Consider the following 12,580-nt stretch of genomic DNA (forward strand, 5'->3'; position numbering starts at 1 on the left):
GCAAACATAAAATAAGGATCACAAAAACCACCAAATCAAAGAGCCATCACAACACAACCAGACTTATGGTACGTTCCAATCATTACCTTGATCTAGTCCATAGTATTCTGGGAAAATGGGTTAGTGATAGGAGACAGAAATAACTAGCTGTGAGTACAGAGATCCATAAAGTTTGACATCAGTCTTTAACAATTGCCATGATTGTAGGTGTGACAGTGGTGCAGTTAAGTTGGAGGGACTGTATGTCAGCGACTACATAGGTATCCCTAATGTGTCCCATATCATATAAAACAACTTGTTCTTATTTTGCTGGAAGAAGATTCATGTTTGTTGTGTTCATACAAAGAGCAAAAGTAAGCAACAAGCATGCACACCATCGGTCCCCCGAACAAGCTTCAACAGTTCAGAAAAGGTGCATCTATTTATGCAAATACAACTTAAAAACCAAATGGACCCCTTTCATTGCTTGGCAACCTGCTGTTTAACAAAACCAAACACTGAAACCCGGACATAAACTGCTAAATGTCACCGTGACTCTAGTATTGATCTAAATAACTCCTTACTGAATCATACATTTACATTTCTGAGACAGTCATGCAACATATTTAAAAGACTAGCATAACGGATACAAAGATGTTCAGTGTAGACATTCAGCCCCTGTCTCTGTATGCATTTGTGTGTTTTCAACTGTCCCACAGGGCTTTGGTGAAAGCTATCATTTCTGAGGAAAAACTCAAAGCCTTGTTGAAATTTGGCTGCATGGAACAACTTATGCTGGTGATTCCCAGGCAACATTTTGAGGCAGGTTAAATGGGGAATATTGTCAGTAAAAATAGTTCACTTAACGTCCAAGCTCCTTTCCCCATCATGCGTTAAGTTAAATATCGCTCATCTCGACTGCCTCTAAATGCTGCCTCTGTAGCATTACAACTAAACGTTGCAGTGATCTTATTATGAGCAACAGTCGGAGGCAGCAGCAGCACAGCAGGCCCTCTTCATGTTTTCAGATACCGATGAAGAGACATCCTATAGGAGCCAGATTAACCTCTACCCTAACTTAACCGTCAAGATGAACACAGATCATAATCGTGATTAGCAGGAGATGGAGGCACTTGTGAAATGTTTACAGTAATACAGTAAACATTGAGTCAAGAAAATGTTTCAAAGCAATCTGAAGAAGCTTGACACAAAGAAAGGATTACAGATTAAAGACCTATCAATTTACAAACAGTATATGGTTCAAGTGGTTAACCCTTTGATATAGGATTGCTACATGTAACCATGGAAAATGTAGATTTATTCAAGTCGACATCCTTTTATCCACAATGTGAAGAGTTTGATTCAAAGCTGAAGCCTGAGCAGATTTATAATTAGGTCCCATGTTAAATCCTGCTGTATGGCAGAGAATAATGATACAGCATTTCAATATGCTCTCTAGAATACGGATTGGGCTTCTCCACAGTTCACAATGCCAATCACTTGATTAAATAATATATTAGTTATTGTGTTAAATTATCAGTTGATGATGTTTTAAATACACTATACGGAAGAGGAGTCAGAGAGACACGCAGGCTCGAGATAAGGCTACCTTTCACCTTCTCTCCGTTACCTTGGCAACCTTTCCACCTGCAAACAAATGAACTTGCATGCAAAGACTGTAATGCTGTGCAAGTCGCAAGAGGTTCACCAATCAGCAGAGCACACACACACGCACACGCACACGCACACGCACACGCACACACACACACACACACACACACACACACACACACACACACACACACACACACACACACACGCACACGCACACGCACACGCACACGCACAATAACGACCTGTCACCCTGTTTCTCCACTTCACGTTAGCTGCTGACGGTTGTGTGCCTGTGTTGTTACTTACTTGAAGGCATGGTATATGTGTCCTCTTCATCTATGATCTCGGCATAGTCGTCCGTTTCTGCAGAGCCGGAGCAAAGTGGGGAGGGGGAAAAGAGAAACATGAAACATTAATTCTCAGTTGGTGATACACAAAAGACGGACCACATAAAATACTCCACTTTGAAACATCAAGATGAGTCACCCAGGCAGCGTCCAAATAACAACTCACACAACACAAAACAAAAGTCCCGTTTTCAATATCAAAATGCATTGTATTACCTGAATTTCTTTTTATTAAATACTGCAGAATACTTCAACCCACCACCACCAATATAACAATTAAACAAATCATATCAATGCATGCAATTAAAAAACAAATGAAAATGGCAACAGTAACAGAAACACACCATCATCAGATAGATGTACCTTTCCTTAAGGTCGTCACCAAATCCGATTATAAACACATGCACAACAATTTAAACGTTCATGTACGATACAGCTGCACACGAGGAATGTGGGACAAAGAGCAGAATAGAGAGAAAGAAAGGGAGAAAGAGACAGACCCAGAGGATAGGAAAGGGGAGTGGTGGAAATGTTCATTCTTTCCATAGAAACAAGTTGAAGAATAACAGGTTGAGTCATGGATAAGGCCAAAACAGTTAGAGGCAGATACAGAGATCCACAGCACACATACTGTACGCCAAATGTAGAAACAGAGCAGGAATTCCACTGAGTTACTAATTTAGGACTGTTAATAGAAAAAATGTTGTTTACCATCGCCACTAGTGTGACCTTTAGAAGCCACATGCAGCAGGAAACACACAGAGGGGGAAAGAAGCGTTCGTTTTAGTGTTAATAGAAAAGACAAATAAGGTCACAGAGACTATTTCATGCTTAGATACTATATTCAAGGTCATTTTCATTTAATTCTGTGTAACTGTGAGTTAGTCAGAGGTCAGTAGACAGTCACAGCAGAGGAAGAGCGACAGTGACTAAAGCTCTCCATTGGGACATCTGGCGAGACAAGGACTCTTCACTGCACACACAGATGAGGCTTTATAGAGGGAACAGGGTACACACACACATATCTATGAACCCTTTATCTAACTGTTAGCAGGCACTGTCATTCATGACATTTAGAGCAGCCGACAGACAGGAAAATCAACGGGGGAGAAACAGACCAACAGGAAAAGGAGAACGTGAGACAGGGATTTATACCTGAGACACAAACAGCTCGGGTCCGTACTCCGTCCATCCGTTTTTCCATCCGCCTCTCATGATTTGAAACTCTGGACAAGAGATGATAAAAATCCGTTTTTTGGTTTCACATTAGCCCAAAGTTTCCAGCTATGAAGATAGTAGTGCAAGCAGAAGAATGGAGAATCCTCCCACATCCTGTCACATGTGTTGCTTTACGATGATGAGCATTAGAAAATAAAAAACACATGTCTATCTTACAAAGAATAATATGTGGCCAATGCAAGGACTGAAAAAATACAGCTCTTGTCAGCACAAGCTGTGGAAAATAAAATGAGTGGAACCATTAAAAACAACTAAAACAACACAAAGTCGTGCTCGTTAAAGCAAAGACATTGGATGATGAACCCTGACTTAACCTCCTCTATGTCTCACAGGAAACTGTGACACCATGTTTTTACTTCATGAAGCAACTAATGAGACAAGAGGCGTCTGTTGACTTACTTGGGGATGGACGGCAGAGCTCTATCCCCCTCTGCAGATAGACAAACGCATGAATTAGACTCAGAACGGACTGGAGTTAGAATCGCATCAATGTAACAGTTTCTTTGTAGACACATCTATTTTTAGAAAAGTCGAGCTAAAACATCGGCTGGTTATTCAAAGTGACAAGCGTGAAGCCTCATCAGCCATAATCAGACTGAAAGATGGCTGGCAACATCGAGTTCTACTATTTATAGCAGAAACTATATTTTTTCTTTGCTCTTACCAACCGTCCAAACAACTTTAAAATGATCACAATCAACATTAAGTGTATAATGAACACAAAATAAATGTGAAAGTAGTTGCACGTCCTACCTTTGTGAACTCTGACAATGAAGGAGTGAGTAGCTAAGGAGACGAGCCGGCAGTATCCGTCAATCAAGTCGGCCATGTTTTCTGCCGTAGTCAGCAATGCGGTGGTGACTGTGAGGGGCTACGCACACACACAAATGGACACACACATACACAGGGTTAGTGGGACAGAGTGTTGCTTCACAGTGACACAATGAGAGCTTTATTAGGGGTAGCGTCTTCTTTCAGTGCACATATACACATTGGGTCTTACGCGCACACACACATCCCTACACACATACTCTAGCACTGATGCACACATGCTTTTCCACTCGTAAAGCCTGCTGCAAACACACACACACACACACACGCCGACACTCAAGTGCATATGGCAACACCCGCCTCCACCCTCCCCATGTGCTGTTTCTTTTTTCCCTGCATCTTTTCAGATTTTTAACTGAAAATAAAATGTTAAACAAGTAGATGCTATTTCAATAAATTCATAAATACAATATTAGGTATTACTGCAAATAATATCCCTTAAACAGGCGGTAATGTTTCATAAAGAATCACGCTGTAATGGAAAGGTCAGGAAAAAATGATGCAAGGTGCGCGTGTTTTCACCTCTGGAGCTCCTGCTACGTTGAGCTGCAACATGCCTTTCCTGTCCTTCTCTTCCAAAGGAGAGTACTGGATGGACTGCACCTGGTTAAAGTTAGCTAAGTGTGTCGGCTGCAGAGACCAAGAAACACAGACAGATACGCAGAAATATTAAAAGAAAATAACGGTAGGTCTTTCATGCACAAATGCACATTGAGACATATCTTCCATGATACCAGTTACTCCTGTGTTTCTATTTTTAACTACAACAATGCCAACTACAGGAATCATAGGCACGGTCCATGAGCATGTTATTAAATTAATTTAAGACATTTTCACAGTCATTATTGGTCTAAATTATTATATTTCATCGTTAAGTTGAAATATAATAACTAATGTGTAGTTGTTTGCTACATTTTGAGTTGTCATTGCAGCCAGCATTTCCTTAATGTAGCTGTGCAGATCTCATAATCACCTGGTGATACCACACATAGGGCTTTTTTCCAGGTGATATAATCTGTTTTGTGACAAAAACAGGGTGGCAGTAGCTCAGTGGGAACAGCAGCTCGTCCTTTAACCACAAAGTTGGCAGTTTGATCCCGAGCTCTGATGGTATGCATGGGCGAGACACTCGCTCCCCGGGTGCTTCACATCAGCCCCCCGCTCCTAAATGTTTAGAATGAGGTAAATGCAGAGCTCAGATTCCTAGTATGTACCTGTGTGTATGTGACGAATGAAATCTATTCTAAAACTACTTTAAAACTAATTTCAACTTGTGCAAGTGGGAAAGCAAGAGACAAGCTGTCTACTGGAGAGGGAAGGCACTAGAGGGCAGTATGGTGGATTCTTGCCTTCAAATTAAAAGCATGTGTAAGACTACAACACTAATGCAGTATGTAGTAGTGCTGAAAGCCTTCTCATGTTTAAAAAAATACTGAAGTGGATCATCTTTGAGCTGGAATACATACAGTTAGTATACAGTCAGTTGCTGTTTGTCAAAACAGCTTTCACAATTAACCTTTAATTAAAGAGAGAGAGAGAGAGAGAGAGAGAGAGAGAGAGAGAGAGAGAGAGAGAGAGAGAGAGAGAGCAGTGTTTGACTTGGAAACGATGACGGCCTGTACACCCTGCTTATTAGTTTACTAGTGGGTCTAAAATGTTTTTGCTGACGCCCAGAACAGTCCTGAACAAGGCAAAAGAAAAAGAAAAGAGAAAATACAGGCAGAGGGAAGGGTCTGAATAAATAAAGAGGGATTATTTAGCACTACAAATAGACCACAGGTAAGCTCATCTCTTTGTGAAAAAACATGGAGACGGTGAGAGGAGGAGGTCAAAGAAGTCACCAGGGATGACATTTCTTGTGATGTGGACGAGTTGATGGTGCCTGACCCATAAACCATCCACCAACCCTTACAATACTGCTTTTTATTTTTTACTATAATTATTTTTGTTTCAGTTACAGCACATACAGTAACATGTTGTATTGATAACTGTCCTGTTCTACTTTTCTTTGTGCTTTTGTTGTAAAAAACCACCACCAACCACCAAGCATGTCTCTGTGTTCATTGGAGTGTGAGCAGATGTACTGTATTGCAACAATCTTTAACAGAAGTCTGTCTGAGTAATTTAAAAATGTACTACAGTAAACTAAACTATTAAAGACAGTGTCAGCTTTAAAATCGCAATTTAAATGGTGCATGGGAGTCACATTTTGTTGCAAAAATGCCATTTTGAAAAAGGATTGTTCGTGTTTTGATTGCAGAGTTTCACTTTGACATAGAAGTGAGATTTTTATCCCCAAGAGGTGCATCTTATTTGTGTGTTGAGTTTCGACACAATGAGCCAAATTCTAGTGTGTAAGCAATCACGAAAAAAATGTGAAATAAAGTTAATTTTGAAACAGTTTCACTTTCACAGAGGACTGAAGATGGTTAAAGTTAGACCTGGTGAGATGAGTTGTCTAAGTGCACACTCACCATTGAGCCCTTATCTGTGAGGTAGCTGATTCCTTCTTCTGGTCCAATAGCTAACTCCACTGATATTATCCAACTAGACTGGAGAGGAAAACAGTGGGAGAACAATAGGATTAGAATAAATGTCACATTTCATTATATCATCAGTTTTAGTAAGTAAACAGCCCTTTTCATTTCCACTTAAGTTGTTTTGCCACTACAATACTGGCAAAAAATGTAATATTGACAGAATAAAACAATTCAATGTTTTCATCTGTTTTCACTACTTTTGACGTGAAATGCCTCTAAGAAAAAAACTGCAATTGCAGTATTACTTTGTATAGTTCTGAAAAGCCATTAACTTAAAGATAACACTCCACTCTGTATGTTTTCTATCCTGTGAATGGGGCAACCTCCGAAGTAGGTATGAATTTTCAGGTCTGGAAAATGTATGAATGGATTTAATCATTCACATTTGCATATTACACATTGTGTCTTTATGAATCAAGTGTTGCCCTACCCCCAGAGCACATTTGAAGCACTCTTTGTCAAAGCGGTAGATGGGAGATAGTATCTCGAAGAACTTGTGGATGCTCTGCTCATCGTTGAGGTTAGCAAACTGCTTAAAGGTCTGCTGGATCTGCTTACGAAGAGTCTTCGCCTGATAGAGTGGGAGAGAAAAAAACACATTTTCAAGGGTTAAGTCTTTCTCAGAGATAGTTGGTTCAGAGCCAAGAAATGACAAAGCACACTGTGAGTGACAACAGGATGTTTAACTTAATTCCAGACAATCCAATTATTAGACATTCAGCCAGAGATCCATTCAGTCATCAAGTTAGTCTGCCTGCCAGTCAGCTTGTCGTCAGGCAAATAACCAGTAGCTCATCCAGCAGACTAAGCAGGACTAAGAGTCAGAAAGAACGAGACCCTGACCAGTTAGTCAGGGAGATTAAAGTGTACTAGATAACACTTGTTAAGCCTCACCTTGAGAGAGTCCAGCAGGCTTTTGGGGAAGAACCTTCTCAAACCAACATCTTTCCTAAGAATAACAGAATCAAAACATTCATCCCTGAATACTAAATCATAACAACTAAATCTAAATTAGAGGGAATGTGGTTTACAGTGGGGGCCAGATAAAATCAGTCTTACTCTAGAAGTTCATAATTGGATTTCTTATCCAGGGCGTTGCCTGGCATCTCTCTGAAGAACCTCCTGTATAATTCAGAGAGAGAAGGAAAAATCATATTAAAAGGTCATCAATAGATTTTTGTTAAAATCCTCTGATATAAGCACTGACTAATATTCAAGAACTTCTTCTGAATAAACAGATTAAGCTTGTTTTATTTTTGTCATGCTTGCGGCATTAGAACTAATGTGTGTGTGTGTGTGTGTGTGTGTGTGTGGTTCTCACCTAATTTCCAAACAGCCCAGTTTCAGAGCAACGTCTTGATCTACCTGATCAGCTATATGTTGCATGTAGTCACTCTTTACCTGTAGAAACACAGTGCAACGAGCCTCATTCACAAACAGTTATGAAGAAGACATTTCTAAGATTCTAATAAAGATTGTGACCATTACCAGTGTTTTCTTATTTGGGTTTTGTTTTTAGGCGAGACCAGAATCTTTGCATACTCGATAGCACACTTGAATGCTGACATGTTTGTGTAAAATAAGTGGTTACTTAATTTCCTTTAGTTTCCGATGTAGACATTTCTTAGTACAGAGAAGAAAATCTTAGGAAGATATTTGTGAATGAATCCCAATATTTGAATTACAAAACTGCTGTAAAGATAAAGTTATACCATAGTCCCATGTAAGAGCAGAAAAGTTATGTTGGCCTCGTTGGATGTAAAAGTGACAGGAAAGAAGTGACAGAGCAGATGTATGACAGAACTGGATGAGGAAAATCAAAGCTAATTGTGTTTTTATTTAGTATTATTTTACAAGGAGGGTATTATAGGATCCTGCATTGTTGCCTCACCTGGTGATAGAGGTAGTTAAGAGATGGTTTGTCTTCAGAGAAATGGCTGAGGTAACCTTTAGGAAGGTACCGCATCCGCAACTCATACCTAGAAGGACAAAAACTATTAAATATCCATACATATAGTCAGAGATAAAACACCAACACAGAGAACTAAATAACCGGCAGCATCCAAATGCAATGTATGTTCATACATACAGCTGGCAGATACACAGACCTCAATACATTTTTACTCTCCCACTCTGGTCCAGTTTGAGGTATACTAGAGAATGCCTGGAGCATCATTTATATAATGAATGCAGTGTTATTCACTGGCACACATAGACATTCACAGAAAAACAAGTTATGAACCGTTTTCAAAAGTGTGAAATCTGACAATGTGACAACAAAATTCTCCATAACATTTTGAGAGATTTGAAAAAAAAAAAAAGGTAAGCCTTGAGAATTTCTAAACCAAATCATTTATGGTTTAAATACAGTTTGTGTGCATCTGACCTGCAAATGTCAAAGACTTGGATAACAAACATGGTTATGTGAGCGGATACCATTGACTCAACAACATCTTCCTAATTACAAAGAATTCCACTTCCATTTACGGATAATGAAAAAACAACAACTATAGATATGTAGTTTATCATCAGCTCTGCTTCACATGTTTTGCTTTATGAAGCTAGAAACTGCTCATGGTTATGCACGTCACATTGAGGGTTTGGAGGAGTTTCTTGTGCTTGTTTCTTGCACTATTTTCTTCAATTATTTTTGCTCTACTTTTATAGGAGGGTTAAGATAGATGTGAGCTATGTAATCGCGCTTTGAGCCGTGGATTCCAACGTATTTGTCAAAGTCACCTCAGCAGAGTGGCTGTTTGCCAACACGGGCTTGAAACAAAGTGTTGAAGTTGGAAGATGCCGTTTTTACTCACTTTATTACCGTCTGGTGGCAGAATAAAACACAATGTAATATTTCGCTGGCAGTGAACTAACTGAAAGTGATAACCTTGTAATACCATAAAGCATACGCAGATCCCAGCTGTTACACTTGCCAGTTAACTGTGCCACAGAAGTACCCAGATGGGCCATCATCGTTTATAGCGACGTATTATTTTATGACTGACATATTGCAGTGACTACAGTGGAGAGAAATGGGTCAGGAGAGTAGTGAGTTCCAAGCTGCTGTAATGCGACAGGCCTGTAGTTCAATAACAAAGTAAATCAAGGTTGACGAAAAATTAATAAAACATCCCTGCTCTATAATGAATGAACCAAAAGGAGAGTGTGACGAGAGAGAAAATGGAGAAAAAAGAGAGGGGGATAAGAATGAAAACACAGATGTGAAGGATGAGAGAAAGAGGGATGCAGAAAGATCAAAGCAAAATAGAGCGACCGTGAACACACGAGACAGAGGAGAAACACGCAAGGGAGCGAGAGAAGAGTGAGATAGTCAGTCTGTCCCCTCGGCTACTTCTGCTGTTCTAACAATAGCGTGGCGGCAGCAGAAGCTCCTCTGGGCTTGCAGCTCTGCCGCCCTGCGAGGCAAAGCTGCAACAACTGGCAGAGCTGCTTGGCTGCATGTTAGTGATGTGGACAACTTTAACTCATTCAAATTTTAATGATTTCTGGTGTAACACATCAACTGCAGGAGGAAGGACTGAATTTTAAGGAGAGCTGTTAACAATATCTGCTGAAGACGGTTAAGCGCCCGCATAGTTTGAGTGTAGGCGCAAATTAGACAGAGCTGCTTTCAAATAACTAGCTGCTCATTTCCCTTTATCAAACAGAGCACATCCCACTTCAAGGCATATTAGGCTACTGAAACAAATAAGTGGGAAGACTAAGGCTCTATAATGTAGTTTAATAATAGGCAGCAAATAAACCAAAAACACCAGCAACAACGGCCCATTGCATGTAGGTCATGTGCAGCCACCGTGACCATTTTCATTTTTGGTTAACATTATTCGTTGTGTGTATGAATGAGGAAACACATTATATGAGGACTTTCAAATGTCAAGAAAATCAAAACAGGCAAAAGGGATCAATATTAAATACTTGGTTGCAGTATTTACTGCCTGTATACAGTAGTTCACTTGAGTATGTTTGAAGTTTATTGAAAATATAAAATGGCTTCATTGGGACCATATTTTAGGTAACTGAAGCTTTTAGCTTAAATAAGTGTAGTTCCTGGACAGCCCAATTGGGTATTAATGAGGTAGGTTTAGGTGTTTGTGGTAATGATCATGTTCTTGTCTGCCTCTGAGGAGAATGAAGTGACGTTATGTTGATATTGTTTGATATTAGCATAACATTAAGGAAGGAGGGTGCCATCTTGATAACGATAAGTTTAAAGTATCAATCCACCGCTAGCTCTAGTATGCTTTATAGAAAACGTGAAACAAGCGAAGACATGAGGAGAGGAATCTGACAGTGAGTGTAAAACATTGAATCTTGTCGTGACTCTACCTCCACTCCTCCTGGGGGTGCTGTTTCTCATATTTCTCACGCACATGACACACGCCCAAATCAGGGTGTAACCAATGGAGTGCATCAGAGTGCAGATGGGTCAGACGGAGGCCCAGAGAGGACACACAGCGCAATTTGTGGATCTCTGCTATCTTCTGGATAACACCCTGTTGAAACAAATGGAAGTATGAGCAAAGATAAACAGAAGAATCAGGGAAATGATGACGATGGAGGGCTAGAAAAGTAAGAAATGTTTACGTGTCTTACCCTGACATCTGTAGCATCTCCATGCCTGATATTACTAGCCCAGGTGCATGGTTCGCTGTTTGTCTCAAAATAATGGAAGATCTTCAGAACCCGGTCCATGGAGCCTGAGGGCCGCTCAAGGCCTCCAGCAGAACCGCTGGTACCAACACCGGTACCACCAGGCATCCCAGACCGGGATTTAACCCCGCAAACACCCGCTGCAGAGTGATTGAGGTTTGGTTCCAAGTAGGAAGAGGATGCCATGCCTGATTCAGATGCTCCTGCTGGGGCTAACTGGCTGTCATATTCTGAAAAACAGAGGGGACGGAGGTCAAGATGTGACTTTATAATTCATAAATATCAACACGTCTTGTATCTTCCATGGAAATAGGTTGATCTCTTTTGGTAAACGGAGCACCCAGTCGAGGAGAATTAAAATCAACGGGACAAAAAGGTGATTACAGTATGTAAATATAATTGCTTAATCAACCCGTTGAAGCGCACCACTGAAAGAATAGCTGACACAGTAAAACACCCACTCAAGCAGCCTTACATTCACTAACACAACTCATTCGTAATGCACTCCATACATTTGTCATGACACAAAACAGGCTACATTAATAATCACACAGATGTAAAAGGACTCCTGCAAATCCACTCTCACTCAAGGAGAGCGAGAGCGAGAAGAGAGGAGAGGCTGTGGTAGCACAGCAACACTGAACCAGTCTCAGTTAGGTGACCAAAGTCAGTCAAATATTCAGTCAGAGTCAATGAATAAACCAGCAAAACACTGACACAAGGTCTCTTTAGAAGGGCCTCATGGACTCACAACTCAATAAATCAGATGAGTTCAAATAAATAAAATATATGTGGGAAACACTGTGGTCAAACTGGACCGCCACCTGCTAAATCAACCAGGCAGTTATTCAGTAAGCCACTCCAACACTAGGACTAGTCATTCAGTCCTACCTGCAGCGGCCAACATGTCCAAGGCAAGCCATAGCAGAGTCTCTGTGAACCAGTGGCATGGCTGCTAGGCTGCAGTTTTCAAGATGGTGGTTTCTAAAATCTGGCTTGACACGCTATGTTCTGCTCTGGGAGGATTAGTAAATTGTTGTGGGCATACTGGTGTTAAGTGGCAGCAGCAGCCAGGTAGACACTTGAATACTAAATGGCTGTGTGTGGGCTGCAGCCTAAAAAGCAGGATGAATTCTTACTGAAATATCGTTAATAATCATTTTACAGGCAAACACACAGAATCACAACAATAGCTTGCTTCACATTTACTACAGTATAGACTACAGCAGGATTGCTTTTTCATACTGCAGTGCTGAACAAAGCAGACGTTTCCAGTCAAGCGCCAACAATCCATTTCCACAGATTATTCCTCGTTCTCTCTTTCATGCATTCACCCTCGTTAAAGGTCGTTTCTGCTGA

At 40.5% G+C, this 12,580-nt stretch overlaps 1 protein-coding gene across 8 annotated transcripts in view; it reads right to left on the reverse strand.

The window, feature by feature from the left end:
• Positions 1–12,580, reverse strand: part of LOC311024572 (focal adhesion kinase 1-like) — a 60,096-nt gene that overhangs the window by 27,787 nt on the left and 19,729 nt on the right. For 4 of the 8 annotated variants that reach the window (XM_084027033.1, XM_084027028.1, XM_084027034.1 and 1 more), the window contains 15 exons: positions 11,165–11,451; positions 10,898–11,064; positions 8,442–8,529; positions 7,872–7,951; positions 7,610–7,672; positions 7,445–7,499; positions 6,981–7,121; positions 6,485–6,562; positions 4,533–4,640; positions 3,933–4,050; positions 3,579–3,609; positions 3,096–3,166; positions 2,652–2,669; positions 1,900–1,956; positions 87–107 (listed from right to left, as the gene is read on the reverse strand). In XM_084027033.1, coding sequence (XP_083883159.1) covers positions 87–107; positions 1,900–1,956; positions 2,652–2,669; positions 3,096–3,166; positions 3,579–3,609; positions 3,933–4,050; positions 4,533–4,640; positions 6,485–6,562; positions 6,981–7,121; positions 7,445–7,499; positions 7,610–7,672; positions 7,872–7,951; positions 8,442–8,529; positions 10,898–11,064; positions 11,165–11,407 — 1,339 coding nt within the window. In that variant the 5' untranslated portion in view covers positions 11,408–11,451. The remainder of the gene's footprint in view (positions 1–86; positions 108–1,899; positions 1,957–2,651; positions 2,670–3,095; positions 3,167–3,578; positions 3,610–3,932; positions 4,051–4,532; positions 4,641–6,484; positions 6,563–6,980; positions 7,122–7,444; positions 7,500–7,609; positions 7,673–7,871; positions 7,952–8,441; positions 8,530–10,897; positions 11,065–11,164; positions 11,452–12,580) is intronic. The other 4 variants (XM_084027031.1, XM_084027030.1, XM_084027029.1 and 1 more) reach the window with 3 other exon arrangements.

This window comes from Eutrigla gurnardus, assembly GCF_963514095.1.
Source record: "Eutrigla gurnardus genome assembly, chromosome: 14".
In the NCBI taxonomy this organism is placed as follows: domain Eukaryota; kingdom Metazoa; phylum Chordata; class Actinopteri; order Perciformes; family Triglidae; genus Eutrigla; species Eutrigla gurnardus.